The sequence below is a fragment of the Schistocerca gregaria genome, chromosome 2 (assembly GCF_023897955.1).
Source record: "Schistocerca gregaria isolate iqSchGreg1 chromosome 2, iqSchGreg1.2, whole genome shotgun sequence".
Lineage (NCBI taxonomy): Eukaryota > Metazoa > Arthropoda > Insecta > Orthoptera > Acrididae > Schistocerca > Schistocerca gregaria.
This window is the reverse complement of record NC_064921.1, coordinates 62,388,305-62,414,815: the sequence shown is the minus strand read 5'-3', so window position 1 is coordinate 62,414,815 and position 26,511 is coordinate 62,388,305. Positions and strand designations below refer to the sequence as shown.

Sequence of the window (26,511 nt, the reverse complement as noted above, 5' to 3'; positions counted from 1 at the left end):
CTGATTAACTCACCTGTTTCCTTTCTTTGTTGTTTAAATTGATCATAATCTTCAATTTTCTCTGAGAATTTTCATTTTTCCCACTTTTAGTCCTCTCTACTATGGCTTCTTTTCATATTTCATTCCACAATATTTTTCTTTTATTTTTCTAGTTTTATTATAACAATGTACCAAAAGAAAGAGAAATAAAAGGCCCTGTAGTATAAATGTAATCTGTTACTAGTTCTAACGTACTATATGACGTATTTCTTGCTATGCCAGTATTGTTTTATTTATAGTCTGAATTAGGTGCTGAAATTTCGAATATTTCATGTGGTACGAAATATGATGTATGAGTTTTGCTCCACTGCTTTTAATAAGATAACACTTGTGAGAATAATGAACACAATATGCCAGTGAATATGGCACCAGTAGTTTACCTAATGTTATCAATGATCCACAGATAGCTTCTTAACATCTCTGGTTATACCATAACAGCTGCGGTTATGGTGTGAGATGGTCTTCTAATAATTTCCAGGTATGCAGCCGGATCCCGTCAACATTCTGCCAGAAAGTCGACAGGATCCGGCTGCATACCCGGAAATTATTAGAAGAACAAATATGCCGGGAAAATTTCAGAAGTGTGAGATGGTATTTTTCTGTTTGTATCAGCTAAAGGATGTAACCATGTACAATAGTATAATGTTTTTGGGCCACATATGCACAGAAGTAAGATGTATTCCTGTTGACATGCACCAGTGATATAATACAAGGTAAAATGAAGCAGGAATCTTAAGATACATAAGTAACTTGGATTACAAAATAATGGTTTCAACTGGTTTATGGTACCTAATACAAATGAAAAATTGTCTTGGTTCTGATTCATGGATTGGGCAAAACAAAAAAATATTCAGCATCACTGATAAACATGTAAAAGAGGTACATATTTTAATGATTCCTTCCAGACCGAACAATATGATTCAGTCATTGGACGCATATACCGGGTGATGAAAAAGTCAGTATAAATTTGAAAACTTAATAAACCATGGAATAATATAGATAGAGTGGTAAAAATTGACACACATGCTTGGAATGACATGGGGTTTTATTAGAACCAAAAAAAATAAAAAAAAAAAACAAAAACAAAGTATTGCTACATGCGTGAAAGATCTCTTGCGTGCATCGTCTGGTGATGATCATGTGCTCAGCTCCCACTTTCATCATGCTTGGCCTCCCAGGTCCCCAGACATCAGTCCGTGCGATTATTGGCTTTGGGGTTACCAGAAGTCACAAGTGTATCATGATCGAGCGACTTCTCTAGAGATGCTGAAAGACACCATCCAACACCAATGCCTCACCATAACTCCGGACAAGCTTTACAGTGCTGTTCACAACATTATTCCTCGACTACAGTTATTGTTGAGGAATGATGGTGGACATATTGAACATTTCCTGTAAAGAACATCATCTTTGCTTTGTCTTACTTTGTTATGCTAATTATTGGTACTCTGATCAGATGAAGCGCCATCTGTTGGACATTTTTTGAGCGTTTGTATTTTTGTGGTTCTAATAAAACCCCATGTCATTCCGAGCATGTGTGTCAATTTGTACCTCTCTATCTACATTATTCGATGATTTATTCAGTTTTCAAATTTATACTGACTTTTTGATCACCCGGTACATTCTGACTGTGGAAAAACTTCTTCAAACATGCTGCAGATGATGTTATATTCTTTTAATGATGATTTTAATCAGCATTTAAGAAATATTATTCTAAAAATTCACTCTCTCTCCGACACAATCAATTTTCTTCTCCCAGACTGGTATACCTTTTCAAATATGCATCATACAAGAATGGTTACACTGAACGGAAACCATCTAAATGTCCTGATTGTGCCTTCTGAAATTGCAGTCATCCAATGCAGTTACAAACAGTACTTGAAATTACACCCTACTCCATGAACGCACGCCCTGCAATGGTGATGGAGTGATTGTTGCACCCTTTCAAACACACTTGACAATAAGGAAACTGTGTCAGAGACTGCTGTAATGCATGGTGTCAGCTCTTCGTCAATCTCAATGGGTGTTTCATAGACAACTGATTCCAGGTGGCCCCAGAAGAAAGAAATAATACCTCAATTTCAGGTGCCGGTGTATGCACTGTGAATTGAGGACTTCAGGTCTTCCCACCGGTAACACAAAACGAATACACTGGGTTTTGAAGTAGGTCCTAAATGCACTTGTGTCATCACGAGAACATGTCAGTGAATAACATACCTCAAGCGAACCTGTCTAATAGGAACCTATGGATGGCAGTAAATGTGCATGGATCTGGCACTCAATGTTTCGGAAACCACTGAACAGACAAACGATGGGCAGCACCAGCATTTCCATCCCCTGCCCAATAAGCACATTGCATTTCTGTTCTTTCCTCCCAAGAATAGTGCTCCATTTACTGTCCACTCCACACACTAACAAACGCTAGAGTGTTCATGTTTAAGGACAAACTGACACAGAGTGAACCAGACTCCTCTATGCAACACCAATCAAATAGGCATTTTCATAGCCAGAAGCAATGCGTTCACATCCTAGTAAGAGGTGGTAAACCCATAGTGTTGTCCCACCTGGAATATCCACAACTATGTCGACTACATTGTTTGCAAATAAAGATTATAAAACTTCAACCTTTTACTTTGATGTTACAAATCTATTTAAATTGTTGCCCTGCAGATCTGCCACCATAATGGCTCAGACATTTGCTTTGTGCCTACCCTCTTGGTGGCATGCGACGCTGTTGAATGACGCCTAGTGCCATACGATAAGGGATGCCAACATGGGTTGCTATTTGAAATATGCTTGTTACGACTCTCTCTGTTAGCCCTCTCATTTTCTACATTCATTTCAGATACATCCTGAACATATACCTGAGAAAGACTTGTGATATTTCTATCTAATTTCTGACAAATGTATCTTTCGACCACTATTTCACCATCTATGATTGAATTTGATAAAATAAATAAATAAATAAAAGTTTTCGAGAAATATGGAAGCACCGCTGTACCATACCTTATCTCTAAAACGTTCATTAGAAGATTTTTTTAATTTGGTACCATTTAAATGGTATTCATTCAGAAATATTACACTCAGTTTTTTTCCCAAGTGGTTGTTTTACCCCATTAACGTCTGTATGGGCATGTATAAAAAAAAATGTGTGTGTCTTATTGTGCACTAGATTACATCATATTTAAAACCAATCAAAATCGAAGTGTATCCTTTGTGTATGTTTACTTGCCAGACAGTGCCAATTCCAGCTCCCACACAGATGAAGGGTAGTTATAAGACTTTGAACTGCTGGGTGTTGTAGTTGTGGTCTTCAGTCCTGAGACTGGTTTGATGCAGCTCTCCATGCTACCCTATCCTGTGCAAATTGCTTCATCTCCCAGTACCTACTGCAACCTACATCCTTCTGAATCTGCTTACTGTATTCATCTCTTGGTCGCCCTCTACGATTTTTACCCTCAACGCTGCCCTCCAATGCTAAATTTGTGATCCCTTGATGCCTCAGAACATGTCCTACCAACCGGTCCCTTCTCCTCGTCAAGTTGTGCCACAAACTCCTCTTCTCCCCAATTCTATTCAATACCTCCTCTTTAGTTATGTGATCCACCCATCTAATCTTCAGCATTCTTCTGTAGCACCACATTTCAAAAGCTTCTATTCTCTTCCTGTCCAAACTATTTACTGTCCATGTTTCACTTCCATACATGGCTACACTCCATACAAATACTCTCAGAAACGACTTCCTGACACTTAAATCTATACTCGATGTTAACAAATTTCTCTTCTTCAGAAACGCTTTCCTTGCCATTGCCAGTCTACATTTTATATCCTCTCTACTTCGACCATCATCAGTTATTTTGCTCCCCAAATAGCAAAACTCCTTTACTACTTTAAGTGTCTCATTTCCTAATCCAATTCCCTCAGCATCACCCGATTTAATTTGTATACATTCCATTATCCTCGTTTTGCTTTTGTTGATGTTCATCTTATATCCCCCTTTCAAGACACTGTCCATTCCGTTCAACTGCTCTTCCAAGTCCTTTGCTGTCTCTGACAGAATTACAATGTCATCGGCGAACCTCAAAGTTTTTATTTATTCTCCATGGATTTTAATACCTACTCCAAATTTTTCTTTTGTTTCCATTACTCCTTGCTCAATATACAGATTGAATAACATTGGGCAGAGGCTACAACCCTGTCTCACTTCCTTCCCCACCACTGCTTCCCTTTCATCCCCCCTCGACTCTTATAACTGCCACTCCCTGTATTTTATCCCTGCCACCTTCAGAATTTGAAAGAGAGTATTCCAGTCAACATTGTCAAAAGCTTTCTCCAAGTCTACAAATGCCAGAAACGTAGGTTTGCCTTTCCTTAATCTTTCTTCTAAGATAAGTCATATGGTCAGTATTGCCTCACGTGTTCCAATATTTCTACGGACTCCAAACTGATCTTCCCCGAGGTCGGCTTCTACCAGTTTTTCCATTCGTCTGTAAAGAATTCGCGTAAGTATTTTGCAGCTGTGACTTATTAAACTGATAGTTCGATAATTTTCACATCTGTCAACACCTGCTTTCTTTGGGATTGGAATTATTATATTCTTCTTGAAGTCTGAGGGTATTTCGCCTGTTTCATACATCTTGCTCACCAGATGGTAAAGTTTTGTCAGGACTGGCTCTCCCAAGGCCGTCAGTAGTTCCAATGGAATGTTGTCTACTCCGGGGGCCTTGTTTCGACTCAGGTCTTTCAGTACTCTGTCAAACTCTTCACTCAGTATCGTATCTCCCATTTCATCTTCATCTACATTCTCTTCCATTTCTATAATATTGTCCTAAAGTACATCGCCCTTGTATAGACCCTCTATACACTCCTTCCACATTTCTGCTTTCCCTTCTTTGGTTAGGATTGGGTTTCCATCTGAGGTCTTGATATTCATACAAGTGGTTCTCTTCTCTCCAAAGGTCTCTCTAATTTTCCTGTAGGCAGTATCTATCTTACCCCTAGTGAGATAAGCATCTACATCTTTACATTTGTCCTCTAGCCATCCCTGCTTAGCCATTTTGCACTTCCTGTTGATCTCATTTTTGAGATGTTTGTATTCCTTTTTGCCTGCTTCATTTACTGCAATTTTATATTTCCTCCTTTCATCAATTAAATTCAATATTTCTTCTGTTACCCAAGGATTTCTACTAGCCCTCGTCTATTTACCTACTTGATCCTCTGTTGCCTTCACTACTTCATCCCTAAGAGCTACCCATTCTTCTTCTACTGTACTTCTTTTCCCCACTGCTGTCAATTGTTCCCTTATGCTCTCCCTGAAACTCTCTACAACGTCTGGTTCTTTCAGTTTATCCAGGTCCCATCTCCTTAAATTAGCACATTTTTGTAGTTTCTTCAGTTTTAAGATACAGTTCATAACCAATAGATTGTGGTCAGAGTCCACATCTGCCCCTGGAAATGTCTTACAATTTAAAACCTGGTTCCTAAATCTATGTCTGACTATTATATAATCTATCTGATACCTTTTAGTATCTCCGGGATTCTTCCATGTATATAACCTTCTTTTATGATTCTTGAACCAAGTGTTAGCTATGATTAAGTTATGCTCTGTGCAAAATTCTACCAGGTGGCTTCCTCTTTCATTTCTTACCCCCAATACATATAGACCTACTACGTTTCCTTCTCTCTCTTTTCCTACACTCGAATTCCAATCACCCATGACTATTTTTGTCTCCCTTCACTACCTGAATAATTTCTTTTATCTCATCATACATTTCATCAATTTCGTCATCATCTGCAGAGCTAGTTGGTATATAAACTTGTACCACTGTAGTAGGCATGGGCTTCGTGTCTATCTTGGGCACAATAATGCTTTCACTATGCTGTTTGTAGTAGCTTACCCGCACTCCTATTTTTTTTATTCATTATTAAACCTACTCCTGCATTACCCCTATTTGATTTTGTATTTATAACCCTGTATTCACCTGACCAAAAGTCTTGTTCCTCCTGCCACCGAACTTCACTAATTCCCACTATATCTGACTTTAACCTATCCATTTCCCTTTTCAAATTTTCTAACCTACTTGCTCGATTAAGGGATCTGACATTTCACGCTCTGATCCGTAGAATGCGTTTTCTTTTTCTGATAACAATGTCCTCTTGAGTAGTCCCCGCCCGGAGATCCGAATGGGGGACTATTTTACCTCCGGAATATTTTACACAAGAGGACACCATCATCATTTAACCATACAGTAAAGCTGCATGCCCTCGGGAAAATTTACGACTGTAGTTTCCCCTTGCTTTCAGCCGTTCGCAGTACCAACACAGCAAGGCCATTTTGGTTATTGTTACAAGGCCAGATCAGTCAATCATCCAGACTGTTGCCCCTGCAACTACTGAAAATGCTGGTGCCCCTCTTCAGGAACCACACGTTTGTCTGGCCTCTCAACAGATACCCCTCCGTTGTGGTTGCACCTACGGTATGGCCTTCTGTATCGCTGAGGCACCCAAGCCTTCCCACCAATGGCAAGGTCCATGGTTCATGGGGGGATTGCTGGGTATGAAGTCCAATTTGGCCTTCTCTACAGTCACAGATACAGTCTGCCTCCTAAGATGACTTGAGGACTTTTGGATGGATAAGTCAGCCACATGATGGATCACTCGTGTAATGTAGTCCACCCATTCCTAGACATTGTTGTGGTGTTCAAACACAGCCAGATGGCTGAAAAGCATTCAGTTAGCCTTGTTGACCACTCATTTTGGTGGCTTCTGTTCAGGCAATGTTCCACCCAGTAGGTGGATCCACAGTGGGAAGTAGTCACTGGAGAAGATCATCAGTCACTTTCCGCTGGGCTGTCTGCAAGGGTAGGAGAGCAGAGAGGTCGAATGAGTGGGGCTGTCTGTACTGTGGACACACAGCTCCTGAGACTTCATGAAGTTCTCCGAAACTCCAACCCTAGGGCAAGTATAGTTCAAGACCCATAATACATTGTGGGCACTGAAATCATCCATTAGTAGAAAGGAGTGGGAGAGTTGTCCAGTAAGGCCTTTGAGAGCCTCAGAGTCTATGACATCCTGCGTAGGTATGTACAGTGAGCAGATAGTGCTCTTCTGAGCCACATGCACTGCAGTGGCTACTGCTCATAGGTCAGTAACCAAGGAGAGAACAGTGGAGTGATGTGTGTTATTGACAACACAGTAACCCCTCGCTTGGCTCTGTGACCCGTCAGGTCAACCTTTTGGAGCAGTATGTAGCCCCGTAGCACAGGGGGCATGCCTGGGTCAGGAGTTTCAGTTCCTCCGTACGTGCCTTGCATATCATTTTGGCTTCACCATGTGGGATATGCTTTGTCATTTTTATCTCCTGGATCTTCTGTTTTTCAAGGAAGACATTGTAGTCCCTACTCTAGACAGGGTGACCCCCAAAGCAGTTAATACACTTTGGAGGAGACGAACAACCAACTCCTTCATGAGTGGTCTTGCCATATTTTCCACAGGTGACTTCTCCCTTGCAACAATGAGCTGTGTGCCAAAAGTGCAGGAATTTAAAACAGTGCATTGGACTGGGGTGAAAGAAATCTGTTTTAACATGCTCTGGTAGTTCTAGGCTGTTGAAAGACAGTATAAATGAGTCTGATTTTATTAGATTGTCATCCACTGTTTTCATCATGTTTTTCACATCAATGCCATCTTGGGTCAACTCAGTTTTCAGTGCTTCTATGGAAATATCGTCAAGATCCCTGAAAGTCACAACACCTTTGCTGCTGTTTAAGGCATTGTGCAGATCAGTTTCTATTGCATATTCCCTAAGGCACCTAGTTTTTTGAAGGTTGATTGCTTTCTGAGAATTAGAAGTTTCCACCAACAGTGTCCCACTGTGCAAGTGCTTAATTGAGTTTACGGAGCTACAGATTCCCTCTAATCCTTCTGAATATATAAGGGAGCAACCTTCTCAAAACTATCCTCTTTCGTTTGGCTATTAAAAACACATTCTGGTCAGCAGCATGTGTTCTGTTGCTGTACTTGTAAGCAGACTGAATAATACCTAAATTAAGAGGACTGGCTGCACAATTCCTCTTCTTTGATTGGGTGTTGGTACCTAACAGCGGCCCACCCATTCCGCTAGGAGGAGGAAGAGAAAATTTTGAGGGGGCTATGCCATGAGCACCTGGAAAATTAAAAGTCCTCCTAGACAGAGCCCCACATGTCTACAACCGATGTGCGGCATGTTCTCCAAACATTGCCCACTAGTGCCTGTTCCACCTGAACAGTCGTGCATCTCATAGACTGAGTTGTAGCTTTTTTTATGTTTTTATCAAACTCGCCCCACATGTCTACAACCGATGTGCGGCATGTTCTCCAAACATTGCCCACTAGTGCCTGTTCCACCTGAACAGTCGTGCATCTCATAGACTGAGTTGTAGCTTTTTTTATGTTTTTATCAAACTCGTGATCTGACAGTCAAGCCAGGAACATTCCATCACCACACTGCACAGAGGCCATTGAAGCATGCCCATGGCTTACAGTGACAGAGGACTGGAGACACTCACCTGTCCCCAGCTAGGAACCCCGGGTCACCAAAGCTCGTATCCAGCAAACAAATGCTGAGCCCCTGACGGCTTCTTTCTTTTCAATTGTCCATGATTCACTACTATATGACACTACACTCTGGACAAGGTATCAGTAAATCTTTTCCTCAGGTTCATTGGAATTCATCTAGATATCAGTAATGGCTTCACCTTTTCAAATGTTCTCTTTCCAATAGGTATCTTCCACCTCCTCATTTCTTCTATACAGCTTCCACTCCACACCATTAGACTTCTGTGATACAGAAAATATTTCACTTGTTCATTTAGGAGTATGTTACTTGGAGATTCATTCTTGCTTATGCTCATCAGCTTTGTCTTTCATATATTTATCTTCATTCCATACTCCTTGCGCCTTCTTGCAATACTCTTTCTACATCTTCTGTAACTGCTGATTGCATCAGCCCTGCTTGATCATCTACATGTTGTCTAGTTTTTATCCTTTCTCCTCCAATTAAAATGCCTCTATGGTCTTACATATCAGTTCTTCCCCATAAGTGTAGAATAGCTTCTGTGACAGTGTGTATCCTTGCCTCACACCCTTTCCAATGCTCATCCCTTCTGTCTCCTCATTCCCCACTCTTGTTGTCACTTTCTGCTTTGTATTAATCACATCTATCTTTTCAGTTTATATCCACAGCTTTTAAAATTCTCAGCAGTATCTTAACAAATTATCAGGAAATATATAATTAACAAAACTTAATCATAAATTGTAATAAAATAACATCTTTCTATTTTTAATCACTAATCACATAAAATGTAATTAAATATTTGATAGACATGCAAAATGCCTTATTGTGATGTGAAAGAGTTGTTTACATAAATAATCCCATTCAATCTCTAGAAATAATAAAATATTTGATTCTTTGAACTTTTTGTACAAAATTTTAATTTATTGTGAAGACTCACATCTCATGCACTAATTTTCAAAAGCCATTTTTTAATGTTTCTTGGAAAACTGTGTTGTGCTGCTTTAGGAAATGAATGCCTGGATACTAACATTCAACGCAGAAAGAAAATAACGGGGCAGAGCTGTGCGTAATGTCCCCCTCATGAATGTAGTTCATGTACAATTATAAGAGTTAGCCAGTTTACACTACAGCCATGTAGATCACACATTACTTCACTGGTGCACTTTGAGAGGTAACTGCACTATTAGCTGTCCTACTGACTGGTCTGACACCTGTGACAAATGGGTACTAGGCTGCAGTCTTTCTGAAGTGCACTTCTGGAGACTTGCAGCAAGATGTCAAGATGGAGATGAATATATATCTGTGATATGTTTGTGCTTGAGGCAATGGTTGAATTTTGTGGTGTCACAGTGTCGAATTTTATGTTCAACACTCTTTGGCGGGAAACAATACAGCAAATCAGATTTTTGCTTCATCCAGAGGAATGTGGTCAATGGTACAGAAGATCATGTCCTACCTCACTTGGTTGATGCCATATTGGATTTTGTCATTTTCAGTAAAAGCCAATATTTGTTGGGTTTTATATTATAACTGATGTCCTATTTGTATATGATGTGTCAAAGCACCAGGACACTCTAAAAATGCAGCATTACTGGTGCAATTTGTTGTAATAAAAGACAGGAAATGTCACATTGGTAGTTGAAGAATGTTAATGGCACATTGAAAACACTATATGTTATAATGAAATTTCAGTTGATAATGTAATGTCAATTAAAGCCTTCAGGAGATTGTAATACACAACATAGGCTGCACCTTCCAGAAGTTCAACATAGTGTAACAGACAGGGGTAAGAGTTAAGTACCCAATGTGTAGTTGGTTCATGTGCTACTACAGCCAAATACTTGTTATTCATTTTCACAAAGGTTCTAGGGCTTTCTTATGAATTTCATTGAAGTATGTTCTGTAATATTCAATATTATGTGAACATAACAGTATTCTCTCTCAGGAGAGCATTTTTTGATTTTGGGAACATACCAGTAATCATGGTCAATGAATTGCAACACAGCTTTTTATGTCCCTGCCTGATTTGATCACAATTGAGTGTTTATTCATTCATCAGAAAACTATATTTTGGGGGGCACATGCGTGCGCACATGCCAAAGTATAGAAAATGTAACACTAATATATCAGAAAATAAATGATTTTGTGGTTTAAGTTTTATCTGCACGAGAGCTTTCACTACTTGCAATGGCATATTTTGAACTTCTTGTCTTATATTTCACATGTTCTAGAATTTCAGCTACTGAAAAGGACCAGTGATATAGTAAAAATGACGTTATGGTTTTAATAAAAAGCGAAAATAATGAAAGAATTTTTATCTTATTTGAATAATATTTGTATCACACTATTTGTAATGGTGCAACAGTGCACATAAAGATCTGCTAGATACGTAGTTTTTATGCTTAAGTACTCCAATAATACGCTTCTGTGACTCCAGTGTAGGGGTACCTATCAGATTGACTGGATATCATAAAATACTAAGAAAAGTGTGTGTACAGCCGGAGAGTTACCTGAGTAGGGGCAACAGCTGCTCCCTGTCCTTCTCCCTGACCATGTCTACAGGCATCCTCCCTCCAGAGTCCTTGATGCCACGGTCCGCACTCGCTGCCAGCAGCACTGTCACCATCCCCACGTGGCCACCTAAAGCCGCCAAGTGTAGTGACGTCCTCCCATCCCCGTCGCAGATGTCGGGGTCAGCACCGGCAATCAGCAACATCTTCGCCACTGCCTCGTGGCCCCACTCTGCAGCCCTGTGCAATGGCGTCTGCCGCCACCAGCTGTCGACAGCCTCCATGTTGGCCCCGGCTTGCAGCAGATACCTGGCACTCTCCTCATTTCCCTGTTGTGCCGCCCAGTGCAGGGCTGTGTTCCCCTTCCTGTCCCGCACTGTGATCTTTGCTCCAGCTGCCAACAGTTCTTGCACGTACTTCACCCTCCCACGCTTCACAGCTAGGATCAGTTCTCCTGTTGCATTCCTTTGAGGCACCTCCCTGCACAAAGCAGTACAGTTTTTCCCATTACACCACAACTGAGCAACTACAAAAAGAAAATGTTTTTTCTCATACACAGTTCTGGACTTCAAACACCACACTAATTATACTACATACTAGGAATTGCATTTCAAAGAAATCAAGCAATTTAGGAAGAAACAATGTCATGTACATTCTCTAGATAAGGAATGATACTAAGCAAATTAATAAGAGATGGAACATATCCTCATCTTACACGAAACAGGCCATGATGTGTGCATGAGCAATAAAGAACACATTCCAGATTTAAAAGAATGAAAAATCTACAAGACTGGCAATGTTTTACGGATGCTCAAAAATTAGTGCAGACTTCCATATGAGATGCTTGTAATGGTTTCCACATCTAACCTCCAATTTGTAATCTGGCAGAAAATCAAGAGACATACTGATCATATGTAAAGTGTACCAGAGCCGAGGCAGAATCTACACCTGCACTGCATGACAGAAACGCTAATGTTACCAACAATTGGATTACATACACAGAGTTACTGAGCAATGTTTACCAAAATTCCTTCACCAAAGAACATGAAGAAAATATTCCAGCTTTACATCAAGAACAACTGGTGAACTGAGTATACTGTCAGCCATCAGTGTAGAAATGTAACTTAAGTTGTTTAATAACACTATTTCTTCCAGTCCAGATTATATTCTAGTTAGTTTCTTTCGTAGTGAGATGATGAAATAGCTTCACTGTTAGCAATTGCATACAATAGCTTACTCAACAAAAGGTACGTATGCAAAGAAAGGTACTTTGCACAGCTCAGACCGATACACAAGAAAGGATATAGAAGTAACCCATTGAATTATACGCCCATATCACTAATACCTATTGGCAGTAGGATTTTGGAATGTATACTTCGTTCCAGCATTACAAAGTATCTTGAGGAAAATGATTTACTGGCACATAACTGGCAGACATTCAGAAAATATTGTTCTCAGAAACATAACTGTCTCTTTAGTCACAAAAGTGGCTTCTAATCACATTCTGCGTCTATGCAATATCATCTCTGCAACTGGACTCATGATTTCTTGTCAGAAAAGTCACTGTTGTAAATGACAGGAAGTCCTCTAGTAAAGCTGAAGCAATATTTGGAGGTCCCCTAAGAAGTGGATGATTTAGGAGACAACTTCAGCAGCCTTCCTAGACTGCTTGCATATGATGCCATTGTTAACTGTCTTGTAAAGTCATCACACAATCAAAACAAATTGCAAAATATTTAGACAATAAACTTGCTTGATGTGAAAAGTGGCAGTTGAGCGTGAATAATATCTGTATCTACACACATACCGGTACTTCAAAGTCACAACATGGAGCACGACGGAGGGTACCTTGTATAACAACTAGCCATTCCCTTTCCAGTTCCACTTACAAATGGATTGAGGGAACTGTATCCATATGAGCCCTAGTTCACACAGTCCTCACATGAGATGCACACTGACAGCAGCAGAATCACTCGTCAGCCGCAAATGTTGGCTCTCTAAATTTTCTCAATAGTGTTTCACAAAAAGGAACATTGTCTTCCCTCTAAGGATTCCCATTTGATTTCCTATAGCAGTTCCGTAACACTTGCGTGTCGATCGAACCAGCCGTTAACAAATCTAGCAACATACCTACACATGGCTTTGACGTCTTCCTTTAATTCAATCCTGGTGTCAACCCCAAATACTTGAGCAGAACTCAAGACTGGGTCACACTTGTGCGGTACAGACAGTCTACTTTACAGATGTACACTTTCCTATCCATCAAACCAAAGTCAACCATTCATCTCCATGCTACAGACCTAGTGTGCTCATTCCATTTCATATTGCTCTGTAATATTACACCTAGGTTCTTCACTTATGTGACTGTGTCAAGCAACACACCACTAACACTGTATCTGAACATCAGAGGATTGTTTTTCCTACTCACCTGCTTTACCTCACATTTATACTTTTAGAGTAATCTGCCATTCATCTTATCAACCAGAAAATCTAAGTCATCCTGCACCCTCTTCTAGGTACATGAATTACTTCATGCAGTTTACAGAAAGCATTTTTATTTTAATAGAAAGGCATAAAATAGTTTACTGAAAGTGGTGTCTTTCAGAAGTTATGACATTTTCCCACTTAATGGGTAACAAATGTGTTCTGCAATTTAAAAAACCATTCTTTTGATGTGATCCACTCACAGAGCCAGTTTTTGAGACTCTTGAAAAATTTAAACTCCTGTTCAGAAAGGCCATCCTGTATGTTCCGAAACAAATGGCAATTGGAAGGGGCAATGTATGGTGGATATGTTGGTCAGGCTAAGACATCCGATTTAAGTTACTTGGTTTCCTTCACTCGGTTTGCAACTTGTGGTTTGTCACTGTCATGAAGTAGAATGACTGTCACATCTCTGTGCATATTGTAGGTATTTGTCTGTAAGTGCACAATTCAAATTGAATACGTTCTTTCACAGCATTCGATGTTCATCGTTTAGCCTGGATGCAGCAGCTCATGGTACACTCTAACCACCAGGACACATTTTGTCCCTCACCTAAAAATTGTTGTCTTCGAATCATCAAAACCACTCCCTGCACATTATTTCCAACAAAGCATGTTCTCCATACACTTCCACTAGCAAACAATGACATTTCACCGTAGATTTCTTGAATGAACACGGAGGAGCAACACTTCCGAAAATGCTGTTTTGAAGGCATCTTCATCTTCAAGGCACTAAATAGTTATGTTATTTTTGTTTCACTCTAAAGGATATACAGATCTGAAATTCTAGTGTTTCTACTGTTAAATATATTTTGTATCACAGTCCCCAATGCTGCACTATTTGAGCTACTGCCCGCTCTTCATCAATTATGAAAATCAATTCTAGCTCCCAAAACAGGCACTCAGTAATGAAACTTTCCCATACACTACAGCATCATCAGCAAACCGTTGAAGACTGCTGTTCAACCTATTCACCAGATTGTTTATGTACACAGAGAACAATAGCACTCCTAAAACATCTCCCTAGGATGGTCGGAAACATGTCGATTGCGATCTACTGATAGATTGGGAGTGCTTACTTGGTAGATCGCATGAGTAATGAGAGTGCTAAAGAAAAATTATTGAATAAAATCGTCAATTGTTTTCTGCAGCAGTAAAAATGCATGCTTGTTTGACACAAGTTCTTTTGTTTGTTAATAAAAGGGTAGAACTTGTACCAAGGTCTACCTTGAACCTCTAAAATTTTTTGCAGCGTTAATTAAATCAACTGCCACCTGCGCGCCACTCATTGATACACTGTTTCACACAACTTTGCGAAATGTGTTCGATAAGTAGATGGTGGTGAGTTTTGTGCTGTGTACTACCAACTTCTGCAATGTAATAGAGCATGAAAAGGACATAGGTAGAACTTTTTTGGGCCATCAGCACTCAGCACTGAGCATGCGCAGTTGCGTATCTTCTTGACACTTTTCGAGAACATACGAGTAGTGCAGCACCTTGATGCATAATGAGTTGTGTATGAGAAAAAATTTATAATTTATCACTTTCATTCTGAAAGGAAACACGAATTTTTTGTAACAGAATGAAATGGCACATGCATATTTTTTACTGTGTGACGCTAAGACTGCATTTGTGAAAAAGACAAACGTCGAGAGAGATTTCAAAACTGTGCACCCACGTGTTAACACTGAGCTTCCTGTAAACTCCGAACTGAGAAAAGAGAAAATCAAGACACTTAAAAATCAATTAATTGTTCAACAAAGCACGTTCACGAAACCAGTAGACAAAAGTGTTGCTGCCACTCTTGCTTCTTATTGTGTTTCGAATGTACTGGCGAAAAGGAAGAAACCCTTCGAAGATGGTGAATTCGTAAAAAAAGCGCTTCGAAAAACTGCTGACAAGTCAAATAGTTGCTGCGATTCAACTTTTATCAAGAACGGTCACAAGGCGAGTTGAAAATATGTCTAATGATGTTTTCTCTCAACTGAAAATAGATTTGTATGACTCCTGTTACTTTTAAATGCAATTAGATGAGTCCATTGATGCAACAGGTACTGCTCAGTTGCCCGTTTTTGTAAGGATGGTTTTTAATAACTTTACTGTCAAGGAAGAACTTTTGAAAGTAATTTCTTTGAAAGGCCATATAAGAGGAGAAGATATAATTTTTGCCATGAAGCAACTCATTCTATTGGAGAAAATACATATCCACAAGCTTATAAGCATTACCACAGATGGAGCCCGAGCCTTGCGAGGTTCTAAAAGTGGTTTTATTGCTCTGTGTCAAAGGAATGAAAATTTTCCACTGCTTTTAACTTATCACTGTATTTGACAGCAGCAGTCTCTGTATGGAAAGTTTTTAAATTTGTATGAAGCTATGAATACTGACTTTTTAAAGATTTGGTAAATGAACTAAAACTACAGTATAGAAATTTACTGCTCCACACTGAAGTGTGTTGGCTCAGCAAGGGAAAAGTGCTGCAACGTTTCCACAATCTTTTACCAGCTATTCAATTTCATGCCCATATAGTACGCGGTGTTTTCATATGATTTTAAATGGTGGGTAGGTAACATGTAGCTCGTTCTACATCTACAGTCATTAGACCTAGTTTTACAGATAAAGGTTAGCAATGTTGCTTTGGTTTTGCTCCCACCATTGCTCGGATGATTCCTTTTTGTAGTAAATTTGTTTTTTCAGACCCCCAGAAAATTATACTATACCTAATGACTGAAACAAAATATGCATTATATACAGTTTTTCTTAGAGCTAAATCAGTAATAGTATACAAGATACTCATAATATATACAAGGCTATTCAGTCGACCCAGTATGTTGTCCACATGGTGACTCCGTAATAGGTTTTTATGGACTAATACGCCAAAGAATTTGACACAGTCTGCAGTTTCTAATTTTTTGTCCATATACCTTATTTCACTTATAGACTGTGCAGATTGTTTTGTGGTGAAATGAACAATTTCTATTTTTGTAAAATTTAATGTCAAGTTATTGTTTTTGACCCACGCCTCCACTTCCCCCAAGTGACTGTTCAATATGACGAATTAGGTCTACCTCATTTTTACAACAGACTACATCTGTTGAGTCATCTGCATAGAGGATAGTATCAGACTGGATCTGACATGGCATATCATTAATACAATACAGAAAAAGTAGTGGCCCTAATATTGAACCTTGTGGAACACCTAATTGAGCGTGTTTCCAGCCAGAGAGAAATTCCTTGCCATTGATGTTAATAATTACTCTTTGTTTTCTGTTTGCCAAGTATGATAACATCCAGCTAAGAGATTTGCCTTGAAAACCATAGTGTGTCAATTTTTGGAGAAGCGGGTCATGATTTACTGTGTCGAAGGCTTTGGACAGGTCACAAAAGATGCCTGACACACACATTCTATCATCAAGACATCTGCTGACTTTTGTGATTAATTCATTTATTGCATGGATTGTGCTGCGGCCTTTTCTGAAAGCATACTGATTGCGTAAGATGATGCTGTTAAATTAATTGTGATTTTCGATCTGATCACATGCGGCTCTTTCAAATATTTTTGAGAAAATTGGTAACAGTGAGATTGGCCTATAGTTGCCCAATTCATCTTGTTTGCCTTTTTTATGTATGGGCTGAACTTCTGCATATTTTAATCGCTCTGGGAACATCCCTCATCAAAAGACTGGTTGATTATGAAAGAGAGTGGATATGCAATACTGTGACGGACTATTTTTATTATTCAAGTGGGGACCTCATCCCACCCTGCATATTTTGAATTTTTTAGGGACATTATAATTTTGATGACATGTGAGATGGAAACATGAGAAAACTTAAAACATGGGCAATTGCTGTCTGTCATATTGGGCTTTGTTTTTGGTCGGGAACAGTCACCAAATTTGTTACAGTTTATGAAAAAGTCATTGAATGATTCACAAATGGCACTGCGTTCTGTAACAACTCTACCATTTATCACAATTATAGAAGGACACTTTCTCTCTGCCTCACTGCCAGCTTCACTTCTTATAACAGACCAAACAGCTTTTGATTTTTTGCATTTGAACTGAAGTTATTATTCACAGTATGTTTTGCTAGTTAACTATTTTGTCGAATGTTTTTGTGTGTGCTTACATTCTTAAGAAATTGAGGCCTTCGATTTACTTTTGCCTCCATATGCAGTTTCCTCTTAGTAGCACTAGACACACTAATTCCTTTTGTTACACAGGATCTACTTTTTTTGGGACCTGGTCCTCACTCAAACTGTTTCTGTAAGAACAAGATGAGAATGGTCTGTCAGCTTGTATTGAAGATCCTCTTTGGTTTATGAATTTTGCTTTCTTAATTGACATAAAAGAAAAGCTTAATGAGCTGAACTTGAAATTTAAAGACAATGACAGAGATATTGCTGATATGATCTCTGAAATAAAATCTTTTACTGAAAAATTGTTTTTGTGGGAGTGCTGTCTTAAGAGAGATGAATTAAAAACATTTTCCAACTCTTAAGACAGAAATAGAAGAAATTGAGATACCTTACAATAGTGAATGTCATGCAATAATGATCTCCAATTTGAGGGATGATTTCAGTGATCAGTTTTCAGACTTCAAAAAGATTTCAGTGGTAACCCAGTTTGTATCTTTCCCTTGGGCTAACATTGAGCTATTGAATATATCTTCTTCCATTGAACAGCATGTTGCAGGCATCCCAGAAATGCTCAATATGTTCAGTGGAAGGGTTGAAACTCAGAAGAGTGTTCCTGGAGCCACTCTGTAGAAATTCTGATGTGTGGGACGTCGCATTGTCCTGCTGGAATGGCCAAAGTCTGTCGGAATGCACAATGGACATGAATGAAGGCAGGTGATCAGACAGGACACTTATGTATGTTTCATCTGTCAGAGTCGTATCTAGACATATCAAGGGTTTCATATCACTCCAACTGCACACACCCCACACCATTACGGAGCCTCCGCCAGTCCCCTGCTGACATGCAGGAACCATGGATTGATGTCTCTGTACCCATACGCGTCAATCCACTTGATACAATTTCAAACAAGGCTCGTGTGACCAGGCAACGTGTTTCCAGTCTTCAATAATCCAATGTCTGTGTTGATGGGCCAATGTGAGGCGTAAAGCTTTGTGTCATGCAGTCATCAAGGCTCCAAAAGCTAATATCGATGATGTTTTGCTTACACTTGTTGATGGCCCAGCACTGAAATCTGCAGCAATTTGAGGAAGAGTTGCACTTCTGTCACACTGAATGATTGTGTTTAATTGTCATTCGTCCCATTCTTGCAGGATCTTTTTCAGGCTACAACGATATCAGAGATTTAATGTTTTACTGGATTCCTGATATTCACAGTACACTTGTGAAATGGTCACATGGGAAAATCTCCACTTCATCATTACCTCAGAGATGCTGTGTCCCATCGCTCATTTGCCAACTATAACACCATATTCAGACTCACTTAAATCTTGATAACCTGCCATTGAAGCAGCAGTAACCAATCTAACAACTGTGCCAGACACTTGTTGTCTTATATACGATTGCCAATCGCAGCACCGTATTCTGCCTGTTTACATATCTCTGTATATGAATATGCATGCCTATCCCAGTTTCTTTGGCACTTCAATGTATATGGAAGACAACAATTAACTGAGGCAAGTTCTGCTGCTTCTTGATAAAGTGTCTTCATATTCTGGTAGTGACAAACTCACACATGGAGGTATCAGTGCATTATTTTTACCACCAAACGTGACTGCTTTTTGTCAGCTGATGGACCAAGGCAGCCTTGACATGTAAACTGACGTCTGTGATTGATAGTAATGAAGATTGTGTAACCATTCTGGAAAGGACAGACTTGCTAGTTGTTATATGGTGATGGGCCAGAGTGGGAAGAGATGCTGAAGTTATCACTTGTAAGGTCTTTGAAGAATATTTTAGACCATGAAGGTGGACATTTTCACTTTGAATCCACTTGTAAAACTCAAGTTACAGGTGGAAATCATGATATCATTGCACTGCTCAAAAATGTACAGGGCTATGAGGATGTCGATGCACAGGACGTCATAGAGTAGATGGCAAATGGTGAAGCTTATGAACTAACTGACAGTGATATTATGGAAATAACACAAGAAGTGGAGGCAAATTTAGATGACAGAAGAAATATCATGCCACTTTCAGAAGGGTGTGAGATGAATGACGCAGTGCTGAAGCACATTAGTGAGCAGAGAGAATCAGTGGCAGCTGGTATCAACCATTTGGATAAGTGGAGTGATACTGCAGCACGGAAGAGGGCTAAAGGATGTAACAGTCACCCATCCAAACCTTTTTAAAACAAAAATACATATATTTCATATTTTTGCTTAGGCCAGGCTTTTCATAAGTGTGTAAGCATACATGCATACTTTATGTGATGTTTCCTGCAACAATTTTTGAAAGGCACAATATGAACATAACATACACTTACAGCACGTATCACGGTATGTAAGTAGTCAGAAAACGTTAATAAAACTGTGATTTAGTATAAGGTGAATGGCACAGCTGGGGTCAGAAGAGAGAATGTATAGAACTACTGCCTATCCATGCCTGTCATACAGACAAACAGACAACAAGGACAGGTGGACAAAAGTTAAAAGATGTTAGAAAGGAACACCAATGTTACAAGGATGACAGCTGAACAGTAGAGACGAGGGCACATGTAAGTCACAATACGGGCAGGGTAAAATATAAGAGTAACAGCAGCATATGGCATAGGCTATCTCCCATATAGGAGAGCTAAAATGAGAGAGACAAACAGGTGTAAGGCTTAAAGATGCCTGCTCTGGTGCATGACCAACACACAAGTGAGTGCAATTCAGAAAAGGTGTCTCTCTGCAGGCAGACGTGAGAGGCAATGACGTGGTCGCTCTCCCATGCCTCCTAATTGGCTATTCAAATAAGGCTTGGCTATGCTGTGTCTTTGTGTGGGCCCTGTTCTGCTCACAGACATTGGTCTATTTATTCAGCACGCACATAGGGGCATGTGTAAAACTGGCTGCAACCACCACATACTGAATGGAAGATCTTAATGAGGTAGAAAGACAATAAAAACAGACATGCCAACTTTCAAAAGTGAAAAATTAGGAGAATTTTAGCGGTGTAATATTGTGAATTACAACACATCCCTGATGATTAAAGTTGCAATAATTCAATGACTGTAACAATTCAATTACATTTGCTTTATTATTTACATGTAAATACTAAATAATGGACACACCTGAGCCTTCGGACTGTATAATTTATCATTCAACATGCTGAACAATATGAATGATGAGCTCTCCAGGTTTCTTTGGATTCACACACATTCAAACGGAGCACTCTCGAGAGAACTACAGTTAGAAATTACGATCCGAGGAAACAAATTAACGTATATTAGATTTCTGTTTTGACTTTAGCACAGTTTTTGCATGAATAAATCGCTGTTAAATAATCACACGTTTTCATTTCATAAGGTAACCCATATTTGCATGGTATCTTATATCCGTAAGACATCTTTCCCAAATTTAAATCAATTTTATACAGGATGTACATGTTAGGCTTAGCAAATAATCTGAATGGTTTATCAGTCTGAATTTGTCTGATTACGGTAGTTATTTATTCAGCACACCCGTAGTTGACTTAGCCTTCTTAAAAAACTCTGAACTAAATTTCTGCTCAAAACACTTCCCTTTTTGAACTGATTTTAAAATCAAAAATTTTTCCAAAGACATTTCTGAAAGCATGGACCTGAACTGAGTTTTGGTTTTTGTAACTGTGCTACAAATTCTCTCACATTCCGCATTACTATGTGGAATTGACAAAATAGCCAGCATCACCTTGCAAGTTTGCACACTGAGCATCAATTCTCTCTGCTGCCAAGTTGGTTTCTTCCAGCTGAAATTACAGAACTGAGAGTGAAGAATATCAACTTCTGTATCTAAGTGTTCTGTATATAAGTGTTTACAATGGTCTTGTAGCAGTGATGCCAACACTCGCGCACTGTTTTCCCCTATATTGCGCTTCAAATTCCCCTAAATAATTTATCACACCGTAGGGTAAGCAACCGGGGTAGTTTGCGGTAAAAGGGAGTCAAGAATGAAATTGTCGAGCAAGGGGTGGGGAGGGGAGGGTAGTAACCCTAAATATTTTCCCCCCTGAAACATTTATCTCTTTAACTTCCCCCTCAATTTAGGGGGAAATCCTCTGACTTGGCAACACTGCCTTTGTCTCCGAATGCTACCAACAACAAGTTCCTTACTTCCTTGTAGATACGAAGTGCAAGCTAGGCCTACTGCCGCTCCCAACAGCCACCGCACCAATCTATCAAGTTAACATAGACAAGTAGCAGCCATATCTTGTCATCCACCGATATATCGAAGGCGTACGATTTTCAAATAGTAAGGAAAGTATTGAAACTGCTCTGAAAATCGGGAGATCGGTCTTCACTGTTGGGAGATCGAGAGGAAGAAGGAAAAACTGGGAGTCTCCTGCTTAAATCGGGAGAGTTGGCACGTCTGTAAAAGTTATTAACTTCCTCAGTCTATGCTGCGACTAATAAAGGGGTTGTACAACCCTACCCCCTTTCGTAAAGGTGCAGCAGAGTTTGATAACATTTCAGTCTTATGTATATTAAAGTAGCAGAAATAAAGGGTGGTTCATATTTACATTTGAAAACCCCTGAAGTGACCCACATGACGCTGAGACTAGTAATTTAATATACGACACCTGGGACTACAAGTATTGGACAATACTGCTAACGTGGAAGACAAATGTTCTACTTGCGATATCATCTGATGATGTACCTCACACATGTGCAGCATTTGGGCTTATCAGTCCTACCTTTGTTAGTAGGGGGCAGTGCCCTACATCACTGTGCTAGGCTACTCTGTTTTCATTCTTGCGTTATCCGATGGGATACTGTAGTGCTAACAGCAATGGTTTAAATTTAACAACCTTGCACACATGCATCTCTGTTATGGTGCTGCCAATTCCAACACTCTTGCTGCAAGACTTATGTATGCAGATCATTTCCCACAGCACATTTTACCTTCTCATGTATTTTTTGCTAATAAGGACCATTGAATGTACAAAACAATAACTCTGTGCACAAGTAAACACTGGAAGCAAAACATATATTGAGGGAAGGGAACAAAGTGACTGGACAGGCTGTTTTCTGCCATCAAGGTTACTGTAATTATCAGGCAAGATCTCATGTACTACACTATTTCTACTTTGCTGCAATCTGTTTTATGGGTTTTTATGTGAATGCTTAAAAGGATACTTTGTAAATATGCACAGGAGCTTAAAATCTTGTTCTTCCTTCAAGTGTTTAACATACATGTCACAGAAGATTTTCCACTCATACTGTACTTGAAGATGTTCCCATTGCATGTGGATGTTTATAATTAATTTCAGCCTTCCAGGTCTCAGATATGCCAGTAATGTCTGGTCTTGCCCCTGTATGGGAGACCAAGTGGAGGTAGATGCTTTGATGTGAGTACAGCAGGACAGCAGCACGTGTGCCTCGTGTATTGACCACTGTCCCTCAGCAGTGAACACATGCTTCAAGCGGGTCACAAAGTTCTTGTCTTCTACACTTCTTTTTGCCAAGTGATGGTACAGTGAAAAATATCTATTTACATTTCTGAGATTCATGTGCAGTGTTTCTATACTGCGCTGCAATACAAACACATTAACCCACATGAGACATTAATGTATTATCACAATAGAATCCTTGACTGTCATAAACTCATTTTTGTGTGATCAGTTGGGGGAGACAGAGAGGATTGTGAGCTTCATTTCATCATTTGGAACATAGCTCAATTTGAAGAACAATTTCTTCAGCTTACAGTAAAGTGTCAAATGCCATGGAAGGACAACAATACACACAGGTATTATCAGAGTCATGACAAAAGTGTGCATTGTGCATTTAAATGTCATCTTCTAGAGTAAACCAGTGACAGAAATTCGAGGGAGAGGGAGACGGAGAGGTAGGTTGGTTTGTGCAATTGAAGGGACCAGACTACAAGGGCTATGGTCCCTTTTTCCACGATCATGAAACACCCACAAAGAATAAAAATAAACAACGGAGATGACAGGGAACGGCACAGAACATGAAAGACAGACAAAGACCAGAAAAGAATAATTAAAAGCACACAGAGGGCTACAGTGGTTCGCCAACCATGGAAACAAAAAAAGGAAAAGCCAACCACCAAGAGACATTAAAAACTCCAATCTAAAACTGTAGGCCAAAGGCCAGACTAACACAAAAGAGAGACAAGCCCTCAGATCAAGCGATAAAAGCCCCCTGCATGAATAAAACTCAAAACTAAGCCTGCCATGGCAGAGTCATCTGTTAAAAGGGCAGGGAGCTTATGTATCAGGCAGTGCAAACATCTGCCTGAGCACAGTTAAAAGCGGACAGTTCAACAAAATGCAGACCACTGTCAATGCTGACCCACAGTGACATACAGGTGGGTCCTTGCGGCACAATAAATATCTGTGCATCATCCAGGTGCGGCCAATGTGCAGCCGGCAGAGTACAACAGAGTCCTTGAGAGAGTCCCACAAGGAGGCGCACCACACACACCGATAGTCTCTTTGACGATGCGAAGTTTGTTGGGTAAAGGCAGGGTGCGCCATTCATAACCCCACACACCAAGCACCTTCTGATGCAAAACTGACCTGACATCACACTCCTAAAGCCCAATCTCCAAGGCTGCCCCTGTCAGTCTGTTTGGCCAGCGTGTCAACCCGTTCATTACCCAGGGTCCACACAAAGACCATGGAGTGGCCGCAATGGGCAAGAGTATGGAGGGACTCCTGGATAGCCAACACCAGATGAGACTGAGGAAAACACTGGTCGATAGCTCGTAAACTGCTCAGGGAGTCACTACAGATAACGAAGGACGCACCTGAGCAGGAGCAGATATACTCTGGGGCGAGAGAGATGGCTACCAGCATGGCAGTGAAAGCACTGGAGACAGCTGGCAAAGAGCATTGTTCAGAATGATCCCCTGGAGTAACAGCATAACCATCTCAACCAGCAACCATTGAATCATCAGTATAGACCACATCAGACCCGTGAAATGTGACAAGGATGGAAAGAAAGCATCGGCAGGGGGCCTCAGGAGGGTCTGAGTCCTTCGGGCCCTGTGCCAAATCGTGCCAAAGGCACGGCGGGGCACACACCACGGTGGTATACGTAGAGGGGTCCAGAAAAGAGGTGGAAGAGGGAAAATCTCAAGCCCAGAGAGAAGAACCTGGACGCAAACTGCAATTGTGCACCCTGACCAGGTCCACCGTTCTGGAAGATGGACGAACGAGTTGGAGAACAGGAGATGGTAACTGGGATGCCCGGGCAGTCTACAAACATGTGTAGCATAAGCGGCCAGTAGGAGTCAGCTCTAGATCTGCAACAGAGGGACACCAGCCTTCACAAGTATGCTGTTGACAGGGTGTGTGTGTGGAAAGTTCCAATTTCGAATTGGATCCCGCAGTGAAGGACGGAGTCAAGCAACCACAACACAGAAGGTGATGCCGAACCATAAGCCAGGCTCCCATAGTCTAGACAGGATTGAATCAATATCTGATTCAGTCTTAGAAGGGTGGACCGATGGGCACCCCAGCTGGTGTGACTCAAGCAACAAAGAGCATTAAGATGCCGCCAGCACGTTTCTTTAAGCTGCCGAATATGAGGGAGCCAAGTCAACTGTGTTTCAAAAAGCAATCCCAAAAAAGGATGCATCTCCACCACAGCAAGAGGTTCGCTGTCACGATAAAGCCGTAGCTCAGGGTGAACAGTGTGACGCTGGCAGAAATGCATAACGCAGGTCTTGGTGGCTGAAAACTGGAAGCCATGCGCTACAGTCCAAGACTGTGCCTTGTGGATAGTGCACTGCAGCTGACATTCGGCAATTGCAATGCCAGTGGAGCTACAGTATAGGCAGAAGTCATCAGCATACAAGGAAGTTGATACAGACATACCCACAGCTGCAGTGAACCCATTGATAGCAACTAAAATGAGGAAGACACTCAAGACAGATTTTTGCGGGACCCCATTCTCCTGGACTCAGGAGGAACTATGAGCCCAACTTGCACACGGAAGGAATGAAGCGACAGGAAAATTTTAATAAAAATCGGAAGTGGGCCCCTAAGTCGCCACCTATTAAGCGTTGTGAGGCTGTGATGTCGTCATGTCATATCGTACGCCTTCTGCATGTCAAAAAAGATGGCAACCAGATGCTGACGGCAGGCAAAGGCCATACGGATGGCAGATTCCAAGCAGACCAGGTTATTGGTGGCAGAGCGGCCCTTACGGAACCCAACCTGAGACGGAGCCAGAAGGCCCCGGAGATTCAAGCAGCCTACTCAACCTCCAGCTCTCCAAGCATTCAAGCAACTTGCAAAGATATGTTGGTGAGGCTAATTGGTACACTGATGGGGCCTGATAGCCATAAAGTCGCCTATTCTTGGCCCAAACCTGTGATGGAGAGGTACGGAGGCCAACGATGGAGACAAACGTTGCCCAGCACTCCTGCTTGTGTTGGCGAATGAAGCAGCAGGCTCGCACATGGAGCGATGAGGTGTTCCAATGATGGGTGCTGCTTATGACGTAGGATCTATAAACGCGTCAGCAATCGTGGGTGACCACCAAGGCACAGTCCTCTGCCAAGGGGACCTGGAAGAACAGGGAATTGCGGATTCCGTGGCAGAAACAATGCCGGTGGTGATCGTGTGAACCACCACATCAATGGCGTCATTGGAAAGGGGCTCAATAGTGGCAATGGAGGTGAACAAGTCCCAACCAGCCTTATTCATAGCCCATCTGGAGAGCCCCCACAAGAGGGGCACCGTGGCAGTGACAGAAAGATCGGAAAATGGTCACTACCACACAAGTCGTCATGCACACGC

General features: G+C 40.7%; 1 protein-coding gene across 2 annotated transcripts in view; it reads right to left on the bottom strand.

Annotated features, from left to right (window-relative positions):
- Positions 1-26,511, bottom strand: part of LOC126336318 (fibronectin type 3 and ankyrin repeat domains protein 1-like) — a 78,946-nt gene that overhangs the window by 10,305 nt on the left and 42,130 nt on the right. For both annotated transcript variants that reach the window (XM_049999880.1, XM_049999879.1), the window contains one exon: positions 11,104-11,583. In XM_049999880.1, coding sequence (XP_049855837.1) covers positions 11,104-11,583 — 480 coding nt within the window. The remainder of the gene's footprint in view (positions 1-11,103; positions 11,584-26,511) is intronic.